The 18,763-nt window shown below is 40.9% G+C and overlaps 1 protein-coding gene across 1 annotated transcript; it reads right to left on the reverse strand.

The window, feature by feature from the left end:
• Positions 1-13,591: 13,591 nt before the first annotated feature.
• LOC107640728 (uncharacterized) lies at positions 13,592-15,510 on the reverse strand. Its single transcript, XM_088487078.1, has 4 exons — positions 15,018-15,510; positions 14,630-14,933; positions 13,754-14,528; positions 13,592-13,597 (listed from the first exon to the last, which is right to left on the reverse strand). Exons 1-4 carry the CDS (start codon positions 15,508-15,510, stop codon positions 13,592-13,594), a joined length of 1,578 nt encoding a protein of 525 aa, XP_088343204.1.
• Between the last annotated feature and the right edge of the window lie 3,253 nt (positions 15,511-18,763).

An 18,763-nucleotide genomic window follows, 5' to 3' on the forward strand; every position in this document is an offset into this window, starting at 1 on the left:
TGGCAGTCAGGAATGGAGGTCTGTAGCCCAAGGCCAGGAAGTTCCTGCTATGTGGGATAAGCTTCTTGCACTCTGCAGCAGGTGGCCTCTCATCAACATCCTCCCATGGCACGTCAGCTCGACAGCCCAGCTGTGTAACCAGATAGGGAAAGGGAAGAGTGCCTCGGATGTTGACCCTGGCCATGTAGTGCCGGATAAAGCGTGGCAGGTATAGGTCCTTACCCTCCATCACACACCATAGGAGGGTGATCATAGCGGCTGGTATCTCAGTCTCGTGAGTACTCGGCATAATGTAGTTACTGAATATCTGATGCCATAGCTGAGCCTCATCGTTCAGGTAAATCCGCTTGATCCCTTTGGGCATGGTGGTGTTCTGACCCATGATCCAAGGAACTTACGGGTCAAGGGCAATCCGGGCCTTGACTACATCCCAGTCAAAATGCATAAAGCGCATATCCTCTTCAGCTTTCTGATAGCCATCTGTCTGATCAGTCTTAGGCAGAAGATTCAAAACCTCTTCTATTGCCTCCTCAGTAACCAAAATTTGCTTCCCTCTGAGGTTCACTGCATCTAGGGAAGTTTTGAAGTAGTTGCAGTAGAATTCCCTAACCCAAGATGCATTAACCTCAGTCAGAGGTCTCTCCAGAAAGAACCAGCCTCTTTGTTTGATCTGATCAGAGGTATATTGCTGGAGTTCTTCTGGGATCTTCAAAGTTCGCTCCAGGTATAGGTTCCTGGAGTTTGCAAACACCGCATACTTTAGCTCACAGTATCAGTTTGTAAACTTTATTGAGTCATTGGTGGGAAGTAGCTGGTCGGCCTTCTCCTGCGGGGTAAAGGCTTTCTCCCGCAAGGAGGCATCATGCATGAGGTTGATGATAGACACGGAGGCTTCTCCTCTTTTCCTTTTGCGAGTAGTGGCCTTGCCTTTTCCCCTTCTCTGGGAATCTGACATCCTGAAAAATAGAAAACCAGGATATAATAAAAATAGGAAAGCAAACAGGCAAATAATCAAAGAAAACACAAAGTGGCAAAGGAGCAATAGGAAAATGAATATGAGTTAAGTAAAATGTGCATTTAGGATTGTATATGAGTGAAAAGTCTGAAAAGAAGAAATCACAATCCAAAATGTAATTGAATGCAAGTTAAATAGAAAAATTAACATCATGCCTTGGTTAGAATGTTAAAAGAAAGTGAAAGAAAAGCAAAAAAAAAAGAAGTTTTGAAAAGGTTAGGTTGGTTAGAGTTAAAATTAGTGAGTTAGTGAAAAATGGGTTAAAGTAAGAGGCATAATGAAAACAGTCCAAGTAACAAGTAATCACAGGTAGAAGCTATAGGTAACTCATATTCAAACAAGTAAAACAGTTTGATATTAATTCAAATAGAGATAAAGAAAGCAAAAATAGGAATCAAACATCAAAATTGCAGTTTATGAACCAGGAGATCAAAGAAAATAAGAATGCGCGCCTAAGCATTCATGAATTGGTTTGGTGAAATTATAGGAAAGCACAGTTGAAAATGCCAAAACCAAGACATGAACAGAAATATTTTATAGAAATTTGGGCAGCATTCTGGCTAAAATAGGACTTTCCCAGAAAATAAACAGCAATCAAGCAGTTCATATGAATCCAAATTAAAGCTTGCAATTACATATACGGAATATAAACATGAAAGTTCAATGTAAAGAGCAGCAAATGCAGGAAAGTACAGCATATGAACATGAACACAGCAACAGCAGAATTGCAGATTTGATAAAACAGAGATAAGAACAGTGCAAATAAATAGACCTAAATCCGCTAACCACATCCTAGGCTACCTAACAACCTAAAATCCACTACAACATGCATATCTAACTATCCTAACATGAACATAAATGGAAAAATAAGAATAAACTACGAACGGAGAAAAGGGATTGCGTGTTGCGAAACCTAGTAGGCGTAAGAAAGGGGTTGGGGTTGGGGGGTAGTGGAAGTGGCGTTCGGCACGACGGCTGGCGGTGGTGCTGTAGTGGGGTTGCGGTTCAGAGGCAGGGAGGGGAGAAGAGGGGGTGGTTAATGGGGTAAGAGGGGAAGGGAGGGAGAGAAAGGGGTTGGTGGTGCTGGTGGGTCGCGGCGGGTACGAACGGCGGCGGTGGGTGGTGGGCGGTGGCGGAGGAGGAGGGAGAAAGAAGAAAGAGGAAGAAAGAAGGGGGAAGGAGGGAGGGTGGTAGGTGGCGGCGGCGTGCGGGTAGTCGGCGGCGTCTGGGTGGTGGCGCGGTGGTGGCTGGTTGGTGGTGGTTGAGGGTTGGGGGAGAAGAGAAGGAGTAGAAGAGTTGGGGGGTGTCACGATTGATGGGGTTTCGCGTGACTGGGGGTTATATTTTTGAATCCACGGGGCCGCGTGGGGGACGCGGTCGCGTGGCTGGAGTGAAAAAGGTGGTTGACACGATCGCGCGGAGGGCAGAAAGAGTAAATGACGCGATCGCGTGGGGCACGCGATCGCGTGGAGGGGGTAAAAGAAGGGATGACGCCATCGCATGGGGCATGCGATCGCGTTGCTGGAAATTGTGCTAAACGCACGAATCCAGCATCGTTCCAGTGCAACTCTCTGTCTCCTTTTTGGGATTTGTGCAATCCATGCGACGCGATCGCGTCGCTCACGCGGTCGTGTGGGATTGGTTGTGTGCATGGGACGCCATCGCATGGGGCATGCAATCGCGTCGCTGGAAATTGTGCTAAACGCACGAATCCAGCGTCGTTCCAGTGCAACTCTCTGTCTCCTTTTTGGGATTTGTGCAATCCATGCGACGCGATCGCGTCGCTCACGCGGTCGTGTGGGATTGGTTGTGTGCATGGGACCCGATCGCATGGGGCATGCGATCGCGTGGGCCATTTTGTGCTAGACGCACAATGGCCGCACGATTCCAGCCCAACTCTCTGGACGTTGGATCCTTACGCCGATTTCCAGGTCACGCAGCCGCGTAGATGACGCAGTCGCGTGGAAAGTGTAGCTCGCCATTTGACGCGATCGCATGGGGCATGCGGTCGCGTCGCGCACCTTTTTTTTTATATGCAGAATGCGGAATACAATATGCAGAATGCAGTGCTTAATGTGAATGCTATGCATGATTCCAAGTTCAATAAAATAAAATAAAATTCAAAAACAAACAAAACTAAATAAAATTAAAATTGCAAAAGAAACGATCATACCACGGTGGGTTGTCTCCCACCTAGCACTTTTAGTTAAAGTCCTTAAGTTGGACATTTGAAGAGCTTCCTATTATAGTGGCTTGTGTTTAAATTCATCCAGAAATCTCTACCAGTGCTTGGAATGCCAATAGCCTCCGGGGTCCCAAACTAGGCATGTAAAGCTTCTGAGCGGCTTCAAACAGATTTTCAGGCTCCCGGGGTGACGAATGTCAGAATAGATTCCAGGATCCCAAGCCTTGTTTTTAAATCTGCCCCCGTCTTGATCTATATTTTTCCATTCGGGCGGTTTAGAAAGTAGATTCTCGCCATAGTGACCAAATGTTTTCCGAGATCCATTCAATTGGGCTTGAATCCAATCCGTGCACTTCAAGTTGAAGCGTGGAACCTTATTGAACCTTGTACACCAGCTCTAAACACGAGCCATTTCCCTCTTACTCTTAAAGCCGCAGAGAGCTCTAAGCTGGCCATTTATTTCAAGTAAACCATATTCAAGTGAATAAGTAAAGTTAAAATTTAAGGATTGTACCCACTTGAAGCTTGTATTAGGTGGTAATGGCCTTGGGGAAGGTGTTTCTGGTGGTTCTGCAAGTTCTACTCCCTTGTGCTCTTCTGTGAATTCCTCCACTTCCTTGTAAGGTTCTTCAAATGCATCTAAGTCCTGGTCAAAGTCTTCTATGTCTTCCTCATCACTTGAGTCATAGATTGGAGGTTGAGAGAAATCTACCCCTGCATCATCTTCGTATTCACTTGGGGAAGATTCTTTGATCTCAGAGAATTCACTTGTGGATGCAAGTTCATTACTAAGAGAGCTTGACTTGCGACTATCATCATCAAGGGAATTTGTGTCCTGGGTTATTCCGTCTAGTTCTTCATAAACGACTTGCCTTGGGGATTGTGCAATATCCTCCTTAGCATCAACTGTAACGTCCTTGACGGAGTTCTCCTTAGCTCTGGATTCCCATGGAGGTTCAGCATCTCCTAGATCTTCAACCAACTCTTCTTCTTGTACAATGACAGCTTCTTCCACTTGTTCTAGTATGAATTCATGCTTTGTCTTGTCCACTAGAGTTTCTAGTGTCTCCTTCATGATACGCTCTTCATTAGATTGTCCACATGGGGCTGTGGTTGGTCCTTGAATGTTCGCGCGTCTAGAAGCTAATTGAATTACTGCTTGCTCCAGTTGTCGAATGGTTGTTTGAAGTTTATTTACTGTTGCCTTGAGCCGAACCTCTGATTCTCTGGGTGATGGATTTGGATATGAAACATAGGGAAGTGGTGGTGCTTGGGAATGAGTGGATTGGAACTGGGGTGGGAAAGGATTATACGGTGGCGAATGGTGAAAAGAAGCTTGTGAGTGTGGTGGTTCGAGGTTATGTCGAGAGGATGGTCTACAGGCACGGGGTGGGGCTTGTTGGTAGTTACAAGGTTGTCCACCATATCTATCAGCTGGGTATGCATTGTAGAATGGTCGTTGTCCATGATATCTTGGAGGGTGTTGTTGCCTGAAGGGTTGATTAGATCCTCTTGGCTCCATCCATCCTTGATTGATTTGACCTTGATGCATATTCCTGCTGCAACTTCTATTTCCTTCAACAAAGTTAGAACCAAACTCAAAGCGAGAGGGGTGAGAGTCCATAGTAGCAAATAAAAATAAAAAGGAGAAACAAAAATAAATAAATAAGCAAAAGAAAAATATTTACAATAACCAATTATATGGAACACGTTAGCAGTTCCCTGGCAACGGCGCCATTTTGACGAGAGGAACTTTTGTGTGGTCTAGAAATTTACGGATAGATCCTCGTTGCAAGTATAGTTTCTAAACCTTCAAAGTCCTTTCATACAAACGTTTTGGTTGTCACAAGTAACAAACCCCTTAAAATTGATAACCGAGTATTTAACCTTGGGTCGTCTTCTCAAGGAACTGCAGGGAAGTATGTTCTTATTATTTGGTTATGGAGATTGTAAAATTGGGGCTTCAAGAATGAGGGACGAGTAATTGGATGACAAGTAAATTAAATGGAAATTAAAATAAATAAATAACTGTAAAGCAAACTTTTGGCAAGATATGAGAAATTAGAGGTCCTATCCTAGCTATCCTTATCAATGATGATGATGGTTGAATCCTAATTCCACTTTGTTAACCTTTACTACGATAAAGGAAGGTCAAGGGATTAATTGGTTTGATCTTCGAATCCTATTTAATTCCTAAGAAAAGATTGGGATTATGGAAGTTCAATGCAATTAACAAAGATAACAATTATCAATTATGCTGTTGAATTGGATAACTCCTAAGTTACTGATTTCTTAACCAAGACCAAAAGGAGAAAAATAAATCTACTTGGAATAAAAATGTCTTCAGAGTAAAAGTAACAATAGCATGAATAAGAGTAATTGATATTAAACTGAAATACCTCAAATAACATTAATAAAAGAGTAATCTGTAACAGGAAAGGATTCATAAGATAGCTTGCAAAAGTAAATAAAAGGAGTATTGAACCTGATCAAAAGAGATAATCCTGTAAGTGAATAAAAATCCTAAATCTAAATCCTAACCCTAAAGAGAGAGAGAATCTCTCTCTAGACTAAATCTAATTCATGGAAAGTAAAAATTGGCGAGCTCTCCCTGAATGGATGCATTCCCTCACTTCATAACCTCTGGTCTATGCCTTCTGGACTTGGATTTGGGCTAAAAAGGGCTTCAGAAATTGCTGGGAGCGTTTTCTGCAATTTCTGGTACGTGGCCTCTGTCACGCGTCCGCGTGGGTCACACGGTCGCGTCATTCGGAGCTTTTCTTGCCACGCGGTCACGTCAGTCATGCGACCGCGTCATATTCGTTCTGCTTAAGGCACGCAGTCGCGTGAGCCATGCGGCCGCGTCGCTGCTTCTTTGCGCTTGGCATGCGTCCGCGTCGCCCATGCGATCGCGTGGATGCCAGTTTCTTCAGAAGCTCCATTTTGTGCTTTCCTTATATTTTTGTATGTTTCCTTTCCATCCTTTAAGTCATTCCTACCTTAGAAGATCTGAAAACTACTCAACACACTAATCACGGCATCGAATGGAATTAAAGGTGATTAAAATAATTAATTTAAAAGCATAGGAAACATGTTTTTCACATACATCACATAATAAGGAAGGGAAAGTAAAACCATGCAATTAACATGAATAAGGGGGTGAAGGATTGTATAAATCACTCAAATTAAGCACAAAATATATCATAAAATATGGGTTTATCACTGTCCTGATTACTGTTTATTTTTCGGGAACATCCAATTTTAGCCGGAATACTGCCCAATTTTCTGTAAACTGTTTTGTTTCCATTCATGTCTTGGTTTTGGCACTTTGAACTCTGCTTTACTCTGCTTTTACCAAACCAGTTCATGAATACCAGGGCAAGCTTTCTTATTCTTTTTGATTTCCTGGTTCATAATCTGCATTTTTGATGTTTAGCTTCCAATTTTTGATTCATCATCAACCTAATTCCCTTGTTTGGATACGAGTTAACTGTAGCTTCTAATTGAGAATGCTTGTTACTTAGAAAATGATCATCATGCCACTTACTCTAACCCACTTTTTACTAATTCACTAATTTTAACTTCCTAAACTCTTTTTTCATTCCTAACCAACCTAACCTTTCAAAACATCACTTCTGGTTTTTCACTATTCTCTTTAACTTTCTAACCAAGGCATGATGATAATTTTTCCTAATTAACATGATTTCTAATACATTTTGGATTGTTAATTTTTCTTCTCGGACTTTTAACTCCTATTCAATCCTTAATGCACATTTACTTAACTCATTTTCATTACTCCACTGCTCCTTTGCCACTATATGCTTATTTTGTGATTTGCATACTTGTTTTTCTGTTTTTATTATATCCTGGTTTTCTATTTTTCAGGATGTCTGACACCCAAAGAAAAGGAAAGGGAAAGGCAACAACTGGCAAACGGAAAAGAGGAGAATCCTCCATGTCCATCCGGGACATCATGCATGATGACTCCTAGCGGGAGAAACACTTTACCCCGCAGGAGAAGGCTGACCAGCTACTCCCTGCTACTGATCCCATTAAGTTTGCAAACCGATACTACGAGCTGCATTATCTGGTGTTTGCAACCTCCAGGAACCTGTACTTTGAGAGGACTCTGAAGATCGCAGAAGAACTCCAGCAATACACCTCTGATCAGATCAAACAAAGAGCCTGGTTCTTCCTGGAGAGAAACCTGACTGAGGTCAATGCATCTTGGGTAAGGGAATTTTACTGCAATTACTTCAAAACTTCCCTTGATGCAGTACACCTAAGAGGGAAGCAGATACTGATCACTGAAGAGGCCATATAGGATGTTCTGAAGCTCCTGCCTAAATCCGATCAGCCAGATGGTTATCAAAAGGCTGAGGAGGATATGCGCTTCATGAAGTTTGACTGGGATGCCGTCAAGGCAAGGATAGCCCTTGACCCGACTGTTCCATGGGTCATGGGTCAGAACACCACCATGCCTAAGGGAATCAAGCGGGCATGCTTAAATGATGAGGCTCGGCTATGGCATCAGATCCTAAGAAATTTTATTATGCCGAGTACTCACGAGACGGAGCTACCTGCCGCTGTGATTGATGGGAAAATTTGTAAAACGAACGAATTCCAAACACCTAAAACTCACCGGCAAGTATACAGGGTCGCATCAGGTAGTAAAACTCACTTAGAGTGAGGTCGATCCCACAGGGATTGATGGATCAAGCAATTTTAGTGGGTGATTAGTTTAGTCAAGCTAACATTGAAGTGAATCGTGTGAAATTGTAGCCAACAGATAGTAAATGACAATGAATTTAAAGTTGCAGAATGTAAATTGGCAAGTAACTTAAAGAGCAAGAAATGTAAATTGCAAGAATCTTAAATTGTAAGAAAAGTAAATTGCGTGAAAAGTAGAGGGGGCTGGGTGCAGGGAAATTAAAGAAAGTAATAGATCAAGCAACTGGAAATTTAAATTGCAGGAAAGTGTAAATGTGCAGGAAATTAAACCAAGCTAAATGTGAACAGAAATGTGAAATTGCAAAATGCAGGAGAGGAAATTGAAGAGGAATGAAACAGAAATTAAAAATGCTTGAAGATTTAAAAATAGAAAATGACTGGTGCTAAATTGCAGCAATTAAAAGAATGTTGAAGATCTCAGGGGTGAAAGAAACTAGAAAACAAGTCTAATTCTCAAATCCTTCCTTGATCCAACAAGAGAAAAGTTGCAGAAAATTAAAATAGAGATTGCTGAAGAAGTAAAGAGAACTTGTAGATAGAGAATGAAAATAGAATTCCTTCCACTCTCAATCCAAGATTTAAAACAAAAATGAAAATTAAAGAGAGAGTTCTCTAATCCTACTACTCCCTAGTGGAGCTAACCTTTAATGCTCTCTATTAGAGCCAACCTCCTTCCCCCTAGTGAAATGAAACTAATGCCTTTATATAGGCTTTTACAAAATGAAAATGAAAAATGAAAACAATATTTACAAAAATAAAATTCCTAATCTAACTTCTCTGTGTGCCTTTGAATCATGTGGGCTTTGTTTGCTTTGGAGTGGAATTGGGTTGAAGATGGATCCAGATGGTTGCTCTTGGACTTGGGAAGAAATCCGTTTGCAATTTGGACTGTTGGTGCTTCACATTTGAGTCAATATTTGAGGTAAACGTTGACTCAAACGTCTTCGTGAAGGATTTATGTAGAACGGCCATTTTGCTATCATTGGCATTTGAGTCCAAGTTTGAGGCCCAACCTGGACGCAAACGTTGACACTTGTTGCACATCAAGTCTTGGGATGCTACTTTGTCCGCTTGTCAACGTTGCCAATTTCATACCCACTATAGACTATTATCTATGGTTGGAAAGCTCTGAATGTCAGCTTTCTAACCCAATTGGAATCACCTCAATTGGACATCTACAACTCAAGTTATGCTCCTTTGAAGAGGACAGGGTCGCTGGCTTTGGTGTGCAACGTTTGAGGCGACGTTTGCCTCAAACGTGGTCGAAAACGCCAGATTTTGGAGGCTCAAACGCATTGTCCACCCCATACTATTATATATTGTTGGAAATTCCTGAATGTCTACTTTCCAATGCCATTGGGAGCGCATAGTTTGGAGCTTCACAGCTCGAGTTATACTCCATCGAAGGTGCAGAGGTCAGTTGGCCTCACTGCAGGTTGACACCATGTTCGTTTATGCACATTTCGGGGCAGTTTTCTCCCTCAATTTTAGTATCCACCATGCAGTGCCATATATGCTTGGAAATCTCTCGATTCCTACTTTTCATTGCTTTTTGAATCACCTCATTTGGAGCTCTCTAGCTTAAGTTATTCATGTTGGAAGTATACCCCTTCAGGCTGTGAGGAGCAACGTTTGACCTCAAATTTGAGGTAAACGTTGGCGCAAACTTGGCATGCATCCAGGGTGAAATTGTGCTCTTCCTCACGTTTGAGTCCAAGTTTGAGGCAAACTTGAGCTCAAACGTGAATTTCTTTCTTTGCTCTTTGCCATTCCCTTTTTCTTCAACCTTCTTCCAAACCTCTTTCTACCTATCATCAATCAACAATTGCATCAAAGCTGTGCTATAATCATGAGAGTTCTTCTTCTTCTTGAAATTCAAGTGATTATGGTACAAAAATTCATGAAAATGCATCAATTTACTCATGGTTGATTGAATCTAAGGAAAACATGAAATTCTACCCAAATGGCTTACTTATGGCTCAAGAAAGTGCATAAAACCTATTAAAAAAACAAAGAAAAAGCATAGAAAAATATGACATGATGACATGTCATCACAACACCACACTTAAACCTTGCTTGTCCCCAAGCAAGAAAATAATCATGCAATAGAGATTGACAATCCAAGGTAAGAAGAATAGCAACGCAATGTTCATGGTAAGCTAGTTTTCTATGCATGCTACAATCACAAAAGAAATGTAAATGATTGATGCTTCTATTTAGCTCATTTTATGAAATATTTTCTTTATGTTTCTTTCTTGAAGCAAGCTTTTGATTTTTCTTATTAGCTTCTCCTTTTGAATGCTTTTCCCCACGAGTTAATAATAAAGCTACGATTCTAAATGCTTTGTTTTCAAGTATTACCACTTGATACATAAGCACCACAAGCATTTGAATTAGAGGACTTCATTAAGCTCATTTATTTCTTTTCTTTACTCTCTAATCATTGATGCTCAGAACCTTGAGCTTTGAGGGAGTGCTTTTGCACTTGAGCCTAGCCTTGACTTCTAAGTGTTGTGTTTTCAAGCATTTGGCTTGATACATAAACACCACAAGTACTTAACAATATAATTATCATTGGTACTCAGAGCCTTCAGCTTTCTCATTCTTTCCCTTTTTCTTTTCTTGCTTTATTTTACATTTGCTTCTTCAAGGTTTTCATGATTTTAAAAGATTTCACAAAACGTGCTAGATGAAAACTTCAATTAAATAAAATCTAATGTAATTAAGCAACAATCAAACATACTAGCTTTCCAATACTTTTATGCACATGCTAAATTCTTCTTTAATTCCTTGTTTGTTTATGATCATGATACTTTATTGCTTTTGAATTCACAAAACTCAAGTTGGTAATCATAATGACACACATCATGTTGCAATTTAGAAATCAAACTATGCCTTTTCATACACACATGAATATAGAGAAGGTAAAGACAATCATGCAGTTTATAGTGCTTGAAACAAATGAGAGGAAAAGGAACTTTACAACCTTGTAGTTCATCTTCTCTATTGTTGTCATTTTCCTCCCATTCTCCTCCTTCCCATACCAACTCAGAATGCTTGCTCATCCTCAAGCAACTATTAGAACCGTGGCTATGGGGCTAAGATGGATTATGAATGTCTTACACAATGAAATGTTAGTAACACATGTGTTTCAAGCAAGAAAAATTAAAGATATGAGGGCACAGAGAAACAGAGACATTATTTTTGCAAATATAAGTTGGTGTGCATGATACATTGCATAAAAGTATAAGTGGCACACCAAACTTAGTGTGACACTTTCTCTTGGAATTGATGCAAGCATCCAGTAAAGATTGGAAGCAAATTTTTTGTTGCATAGCAACACCAAACTTAGAATGCAACCATATGTCAATTTATTGAAATTTAAACTAAACAGACAGAGAAAATGAACTAGACAAAAAAATGAAATGTTACCCAAGGTTGGTTGCCTCCCAACAAGCGCTCTTTTAGTGTCATTAGCTTGACATGTCATTATTCACTTTCTTCCTCTTCTTCCTTGTGTGAAGTAGCTGATCAACACCAACTTGTCGATCATGTGGTGGGGGCATGCATCCAGAAGATTCATGAAGCGCTCCCAATACACATAAAGAGTCTCTGATTTGCCTTGAATATGCAGAAAATTTTCTTCTTCAGTCTATCAGTAACTTCAACTGGAAAGTATTTTTCCAAGAATTCTCTCCTAAGCGTATCCCAGTTAGTAACAACTGCTTCAGGTTGGGTGAAGTACCACTCCCTCACCTTTCCCTCGAGAGAAAACGGGAAGGCGGTTAACAGAATAGAAGTCTCATCTGCACCATGACGCCTAACAGTAGAACAGGCTGTCTGAAAATCCATGAGGTGCTTGATAGGCTCCTGAGCAGGTAAGCCATGAAACTTGGGTATTAGGTTGATTAACGCAGTCTTCAGTTCAAAATCTAGAGCCAGATTTGGGTGACGCGCTTGATACGGTTGCAGTGTAAAGTCTGGAGCGCCTGCTTCCTGGAGAGTAATCCTTCTGGGCTCTGCCATATTACCTGCACGTAAATCAACAGAATCAATAGAAAAAGAACTTGTTTCTTCCTCAGATGCCACTTCAGATTTGCCTTCAGAAGAGACTGGTGAATTGGTAGTAACCACTTCACCACCCTCAGAGGCTAACCGACGCTGAGCTCGCCTAATACGTGAAATAGTTCTTTCAATTTCAGGATCAAACGCGGCTAAGCTCGGATCAAGTAGCGAACGCGTCATTCAATGAAAGAAACATACAGCTCATGGAAATAAAATAAAATAAAAAATGCAGAAATTGAGAAATTAAAAATATTTACACCAACTAATAATTTAGCACGCTATTGCAACTCCCCGGCAACGGTGCCAAAAATTGACGAGGCGAAAATTAGCCAATTAAGTATTTTTGATAAGAACGGTGTTGCAAGTACAGTTCTTAACCAACAAAAATCCACTTATCAATTTAGAAAGAGTTGTCACGAAATTAGAATGAAAATACTGGGAGTAAGAATCCCAGGTCGTCTCCCAATGAGTTGAAAAAAGAGTGTTATTTTATTAGTAAGGAGTTTTCCGATGAATTTTAATAGTTGAAGAGCAGAAAATTAAATGATGGTAAATTAAAGCAATGTGAATTAAAAGAGATTTATATATTCAAAATAAAAAGCCTTGACCGGGGGAAGATTAATTGGAAGTTCTATCCTTGTTGGATTTTCCCAAGTGTAGTATCAAGAGGTTGTTATTTTCACTTAGTTAACCTTTACTAAATAAAGGAAAGTCAAGTGATTGAGCTAACTCTTATTCACAAGTCCTAATCCTCTCCCTTGGGAAGGATTAGCGTTAGTTCCTAGAGAGTTAGCCAACAAATTCCAATTTAACTAATCTCTTGAGCATTCCAACTCAAGGGTCTCCTTTTAATCAAACCCCAAGTCAAGATGGGAGTCTACTTCATTGACATGAATATAACGTTCATAGAAATATAAGAAGAAGACATGATAAATTAAATAAAATAGGAATTAAAAATTAATTAAAAGTAAAAATAGTTTTTTGCATTAATAAATCCCAAAATACAACATCCTTATCTGAACAGGGTTAATAAGTAATCAAAAGAGTAAAGGAATAAGAAAGCAAACTAGAATAATAGCAACTTCAACGGAGGTAGTGACTCTTGTCAATATACAAAGCAAAAACATAAAACTAGAAATCTATGAGTGTGTAGAAAACCTAGAGGAAGAGTGATTTCTCTCTAAGATTCCAATCTAAACTAAAACTATGTGAATGAGAATGTGTGTTGAGTCTCTGCTTGTCCCTTGGCTCTAGTCTGTGTTTTTGGGCCAGAAACTGGGTCCAAATATGGCCCAAAATCGCCCCCAGCATTTTCTGTGATTTCTAAAGGTAGCGCATGTCACGCGTACGCGTAAGTCACGCATACGCGTCGCTTGTCTTCTGTGCTAGTCACGCGCACGCGTCATCGTGCAAACTCCAATTCACGCGCACGTGTGAGCCATGCGTGCGCGTCACTCCTCGCTGGTTGTCTCCTTTATTTCTTGTGCTCCTTCCATTTACGCAAGCTTCCTCTCCATCCTCTAAGCCATTCCTGTCCTATAAGGCCTAAAAACACTTAACGCACAGATCACGGCATCGAATGATAAAAAGAGGAATTAAAACTACACAATTTAAAGCCTTAGGAAGCAAGTTTTTAATCATAGAATAAAACTAGGAAGGAATTGTAAAATCATGCAAATTGTATGAATAAGTGTGCAAAGACTTGATAAAATCACTCAATTAATCATAAGATAAACCATAAAATAGTAGTTTATCACCATTCTATACGGCGCAATCATTACTGATCTGGCTCCCGGCACCAATTCAATCACAAATTCAATCTCCTTTTGAGGTGAGAATTCAGGAATATCCTCCGGGAACACCTCTGGAAAGTCTCTAACCACCAGAATCTGATCTAAGTTCTGGGCATCACCCAATGCATTAGCATCCAACAGAATATAGCCCTGACACTCCTTCCCACTACAATGCACCATTATAGAGTTCAGGTAATACCCCATAGCTACCACTGCTCCATTCTCTCCTTCTGGCATAAACCGAATTGTCCGTTCAAAGCAATCAAACAAAACCTGATTTTTTGACAACCAATCAAACCCCAAAATCATTTCCAGCCCCACCATTGGTAAACAGATCAAATCATGCACAAAACCTCTACCCTCAAGCTTGAAACCTACTTGTCTACAACCTGACCTAGTCATAACTGTCTGATGCGGAGTATGAACATGCAAATCAAAAGGTAACTCTGACACTTTCAAACTTAATTCCTCAACTTTAGCAAATGAAATAAATGAATGTGAAGCTCCAGTATCATATAATGCAACTAAGGACTTATCACCAATTAGACATATACCTCTCATCAACGGATCTGCCTTAGAAGCATCCTTGGCATTCACAGTAAAGACTCGACCTTGATGCTGACTCTGGCCCACATTTTGGTTCCTCCCACGAGTGCAATCCCTTGCAATGTGGCTAGGCAACCCACAACTGAAGCAACCACCTAAACCAATTTTGCATGAGTCATAAGGATGAAAACACCTACAACGTACACAAGTTAAATCCGGAGAATTCTTACTCTGATTTCCTCTCCCCCGCATATTAAAACTGAGTCTGAGTGTTCTTCCTAAAACCTCCTTGACCTTGAGGCACATATCCTCCTCTCTTGAAGCTTCCCTCTCGGATGAAAATACTTGCCACGCCCCCGACTAGAGCTCCCTTTATGAGTTTCCTTGGATGCCGCCATAGTCTTCACATATTCTTCCACCACTCTCGCCTTGTTCACCAAGTCAGAGAAGACACGGATTTTCATAGGCGCCACAGAAGTCATAATACTATCCTTTAAACCCCTCTGGTACTTAATGCACTTCCAGCTCTCATATGTCTCCGGGGCACCTTGACATACCCTAGAGAACCTACAGAGTTCCTCAAACTTGTTGGTGTAATCTGCCACAGACATGGAACCTTGCTTCAGCTGCATCAATTCCATCTCCTTTGCTTCCCTTGCAGACTCAGGGAAATACTTCTTACAGAAGGCCGCTTGGAATACCTCCCATGGAGTGTCGGTGTTTTGAAGTTGTAGCAAGCGACACTCTGCTTGCCACCAGGGCTGGGCCTCTCCCGCTAGCTGATAAGCGGCAAACTCAACATATTGATTGAGGGGAACATGCTGTGCCTGTAAAGCACGCTCCATAGCCTGGAACCAGTGATCCGCTTCAGTAGGATTAGTGGATCCTCGGAAAGTGGGCGGATGAACCTTGAGAAATGTCGCCAAGGTTATCGGAACTCCTCCCGTGTTATCGTCATTTCCCTCAGCATTATCATTGGCATTTCCTTCTCCGTTCCTATTGCCATTCCCCGCCGGTTGGCCTAACCTCTGCACAGCTTGCAGAGTCGCAGCAGCATTCGCTTCCATGATGTTCGCTAAGTTAGCCATGGCTGCCATAAACTCGGCATGGTTATCAGCTGGTTGCTCATTCCTACTTTCCCATGTACGTGTTTGACCTCGCCCGCGAGTGGCCATTAGGGTTCCTGTCTACACCAAACAATCGATATCAAGGTGATCAGTCTCAATATCAAAACCCTAGTGCTTCAATTATCCCAAACAGGCACTCACAAACAATCATGCTATGCAATATCAAGTAGATAACCTAATAGCATCAAAGAAAAGACACACAGAGTATGCAATGAAGCACAATCGGTCTATCCCTCAGGCTCATGAGGACGAACCGCTCTGATACCACTAAATGTAACACCCTGATTAGCCTAAGATTTACCTCGCGTCGTAAAGCAAAGGTTAACCAAAGATTACGACAGTTCTAAAGCTCATACGTATAATATATAGAAACAATAATATAATCTAGAAGCCCGATGAAAGATATAGCTCAAAATAGGCTTTCAAAAGGTCAAAACATACTAACAAAGCTACTAGCTTAAGGCACAAGAAACAGATAAGATACAACAAAATATAAGTATATAATGTCATAGGAAACTAGCCTCGACTCGCGGAGTTTAAGCTGGCTAGCCATATACAGGTATACAGAACCATACAATGAAAACAGCTTATACAAGTTTTGTTCTCTCAAACGTAAGCCTCTAGGCAAAACAAAATACAAAAGAAAGATGTATAAACAAGATAAACTAAAAAGACTCCAAAAGAATCCAAGAACCTCCGCTTCTGCCACCAGCCAAAGCAACTCACCGAGGTGGGTTGCGACCTGCATCTGAAAAACACAAGAAAGATATGGTATGAGAACCGGGGGTTCTCAATATGGTAACAGTGCCTAGTGATGTAGGATATAAGACCCCGGGACGCCAAAGGCAATCCTAAGCTCCATATCCATCACAAGATTCAAACTTACGCATTCTAAAACAAATGAGCATAATTATATAAAACCTTAACATAATTAAACGGGGTACTCTATCTTAGGGGAATACTATTCTAACGAAACACCGCTGTCCCAGAGCCTTCACCAACCTATCCTCCATGCGATCCCATCGCCACCGCCTTTCGAACCTCCTCAATCCCAGTAGAAAGCACAATTAATAACAATGCAAGTAATTCACAAGTAAAAGCATACAAGGCAAGTAGATCAGGTAAGCAAATAGGCATGTTATTCAATTAGGCATACAATTACAAGTCCGCAAAGCAAACAAACAGATAGAAAATGCATATGATAAATGCCTGCACTACTGGCTGTGATATCACATTGTCAGTTCAACTGCCAACCCGACACATCTCCATGGAGACGTCGCCCTTCGGATTTCTCATATGGGAACCCCCGAGATATAGTGCTCGGATCACTGTCTAGGTACCGGCGCCTGCACGCTCTATAGATCCGAAGGGATGCGTGCGGGATACTCTTGCCTCAGACCTCACATCTCAACGTAAGCGGGATTAACCACCGTCCTTACGCCACCACCGCTACCTCGACAGGAGGGATTAACCACCGTCCCTGTCGGGCGCATAGCGTCTCATAATCTCAGTAAAATTATTATTTCAGTGGTTTTCAAAAAAACATTTTCAGTATACAGAGATTGATCATCTCAATCCGAGTCCTCGATTCATCTCAACCACTGTCCATTCATAACTCAGTTTCCAAATATCAAAAGTTCATCATTCCTCATCTTATATATCAATCATCCTTCACCTAACGTCAAACCATTCTCAGCACGCCGAAACCTAGGCCTCCGTTTTCTAATTTATCATAAAATCATGTACTAGAACCCTTAAGTTATATCCCATGTTCTATTACTCAAAACTAGGCCCAAAAGTCTTAAAATGGTGTTATAGAAGCTTACAACCGAGTTGGGAAGGTAGAATAGTTGAAAAACAAGAAAAATTTGAGAAACAGGACGTGTGCAGCCGCATAGTGGTCTGTGCGTGTGCACGCCCAGGTGGCAAAACTTACAGAATCTGTTCACTCGCACAACCTGTGCCAGCACCCCTAACAGACTGGCCTTCCCAACGTGTGCGTCCGCACAGACCTGTGCGTCCGCACAGGTTGAAATTATTCGCTAGATATGTGCGCGCACAAGCTGTGCTAGCGCTGCAAACAGAACGCACTTCCCTGCCTGTGCGTGCTCACAGGTGTGTGCGTCCGCACAGGTCAAATTTTTCGCAGGGTGTGCATCCGCAACTTTGCAAAATTTCATATTTTTAACGCCAAATTTGAATGATCATAACTTCCTCCACAAAATTCCAAATTTCATAAACTTTATATCGATTTAAAGGATTTTCAAAGATCTTTAATTCTAGACAAGTTTCATCAATTTTTTATAATTGAGGAAAAAGTTATGAGCGAACAAATTTCACCAAAAACCCCATTTTACCAAACTTCACAATTTACAAAATTTCTTACCATACACGTTCCAATTCATACCAAACCATTCAAAAACTCCATCTTTCATCAAATTTGACCTGTTGTGCCCTAATACACCAATATTACCACATTTCCCTTCACATTTCATCATCTTCAACCTCAACACCAATATATCACAATTTTACAACCATAATGCCAATTCATCAAATCCAACATCACTTATATCATCATTATGCCTTTTCAATTTACACAATCAATCATCATTATCATATTACCATCACTCCTCATACTCAAGCCCAAAAATCATTAATTCATCATAAATCACCACATATCATCATTTAACAACTCAACAACCATTTAAATTCAAACCTATCCTATAGGGCACTAGCCTAAATGTCCATGAATATTATATACTACATAGAGGAAACTGAAACCATACCTTGGCCGATTCCCTATATGCTCCAAAACTCCAATTTAACCCAAACAAGCTCGCAACCACAATCCAAGCTTTCAATTACACTCCAATAAGCACAATTAAGTTCCAAAAGCTCCCAAAGTCACGATAATCAAACTATATATGCATAAATCATCACAAATCAACCTAGGGTTTAGTGGCTCTTACCTTTTCCAACAGATTTGATAGCAAAAATCCAATGCTAAGCAAGGATTAGAGCAAACCTAAACATCCAAAATCACAAAAACTTACTTAATCTAAAACCCTAGAAACCCAAAATTTAGAGGAGAAGAACTGATGGGATTTTGAGCTTTCCTTACAAGTTTCTTATATGGGTTTTGTAGAGCTTTTCACGAGAAACGCGTAGCCACAAACGGTGCGGCGATCGAACCTCCGTAGCTCAAGATATGAGCTAAGGACGAAGATGGTGAATAGTGTTTCTTCTTCCCCTCCTCCCCCTTTCTATTTCTGAAGTGTGTGTGTGTTTAGTGGAGTTGTGG

This window comes from Arachis ipaensis, chromosome B5 (genome assembly GCF_059453495.1).
Source record: "Arachis ipaensis isolate K30076 ecotype BB chromosome B5, ASM5945349v1, whole genome shotgun sequence".
Taxonomy (NCBI): Eukaryota; Viridiplantae; Streptophyta; class Magnoliopsida; order Fabales; family Fabaceae; genus Arachis; species Arachis ipaensis.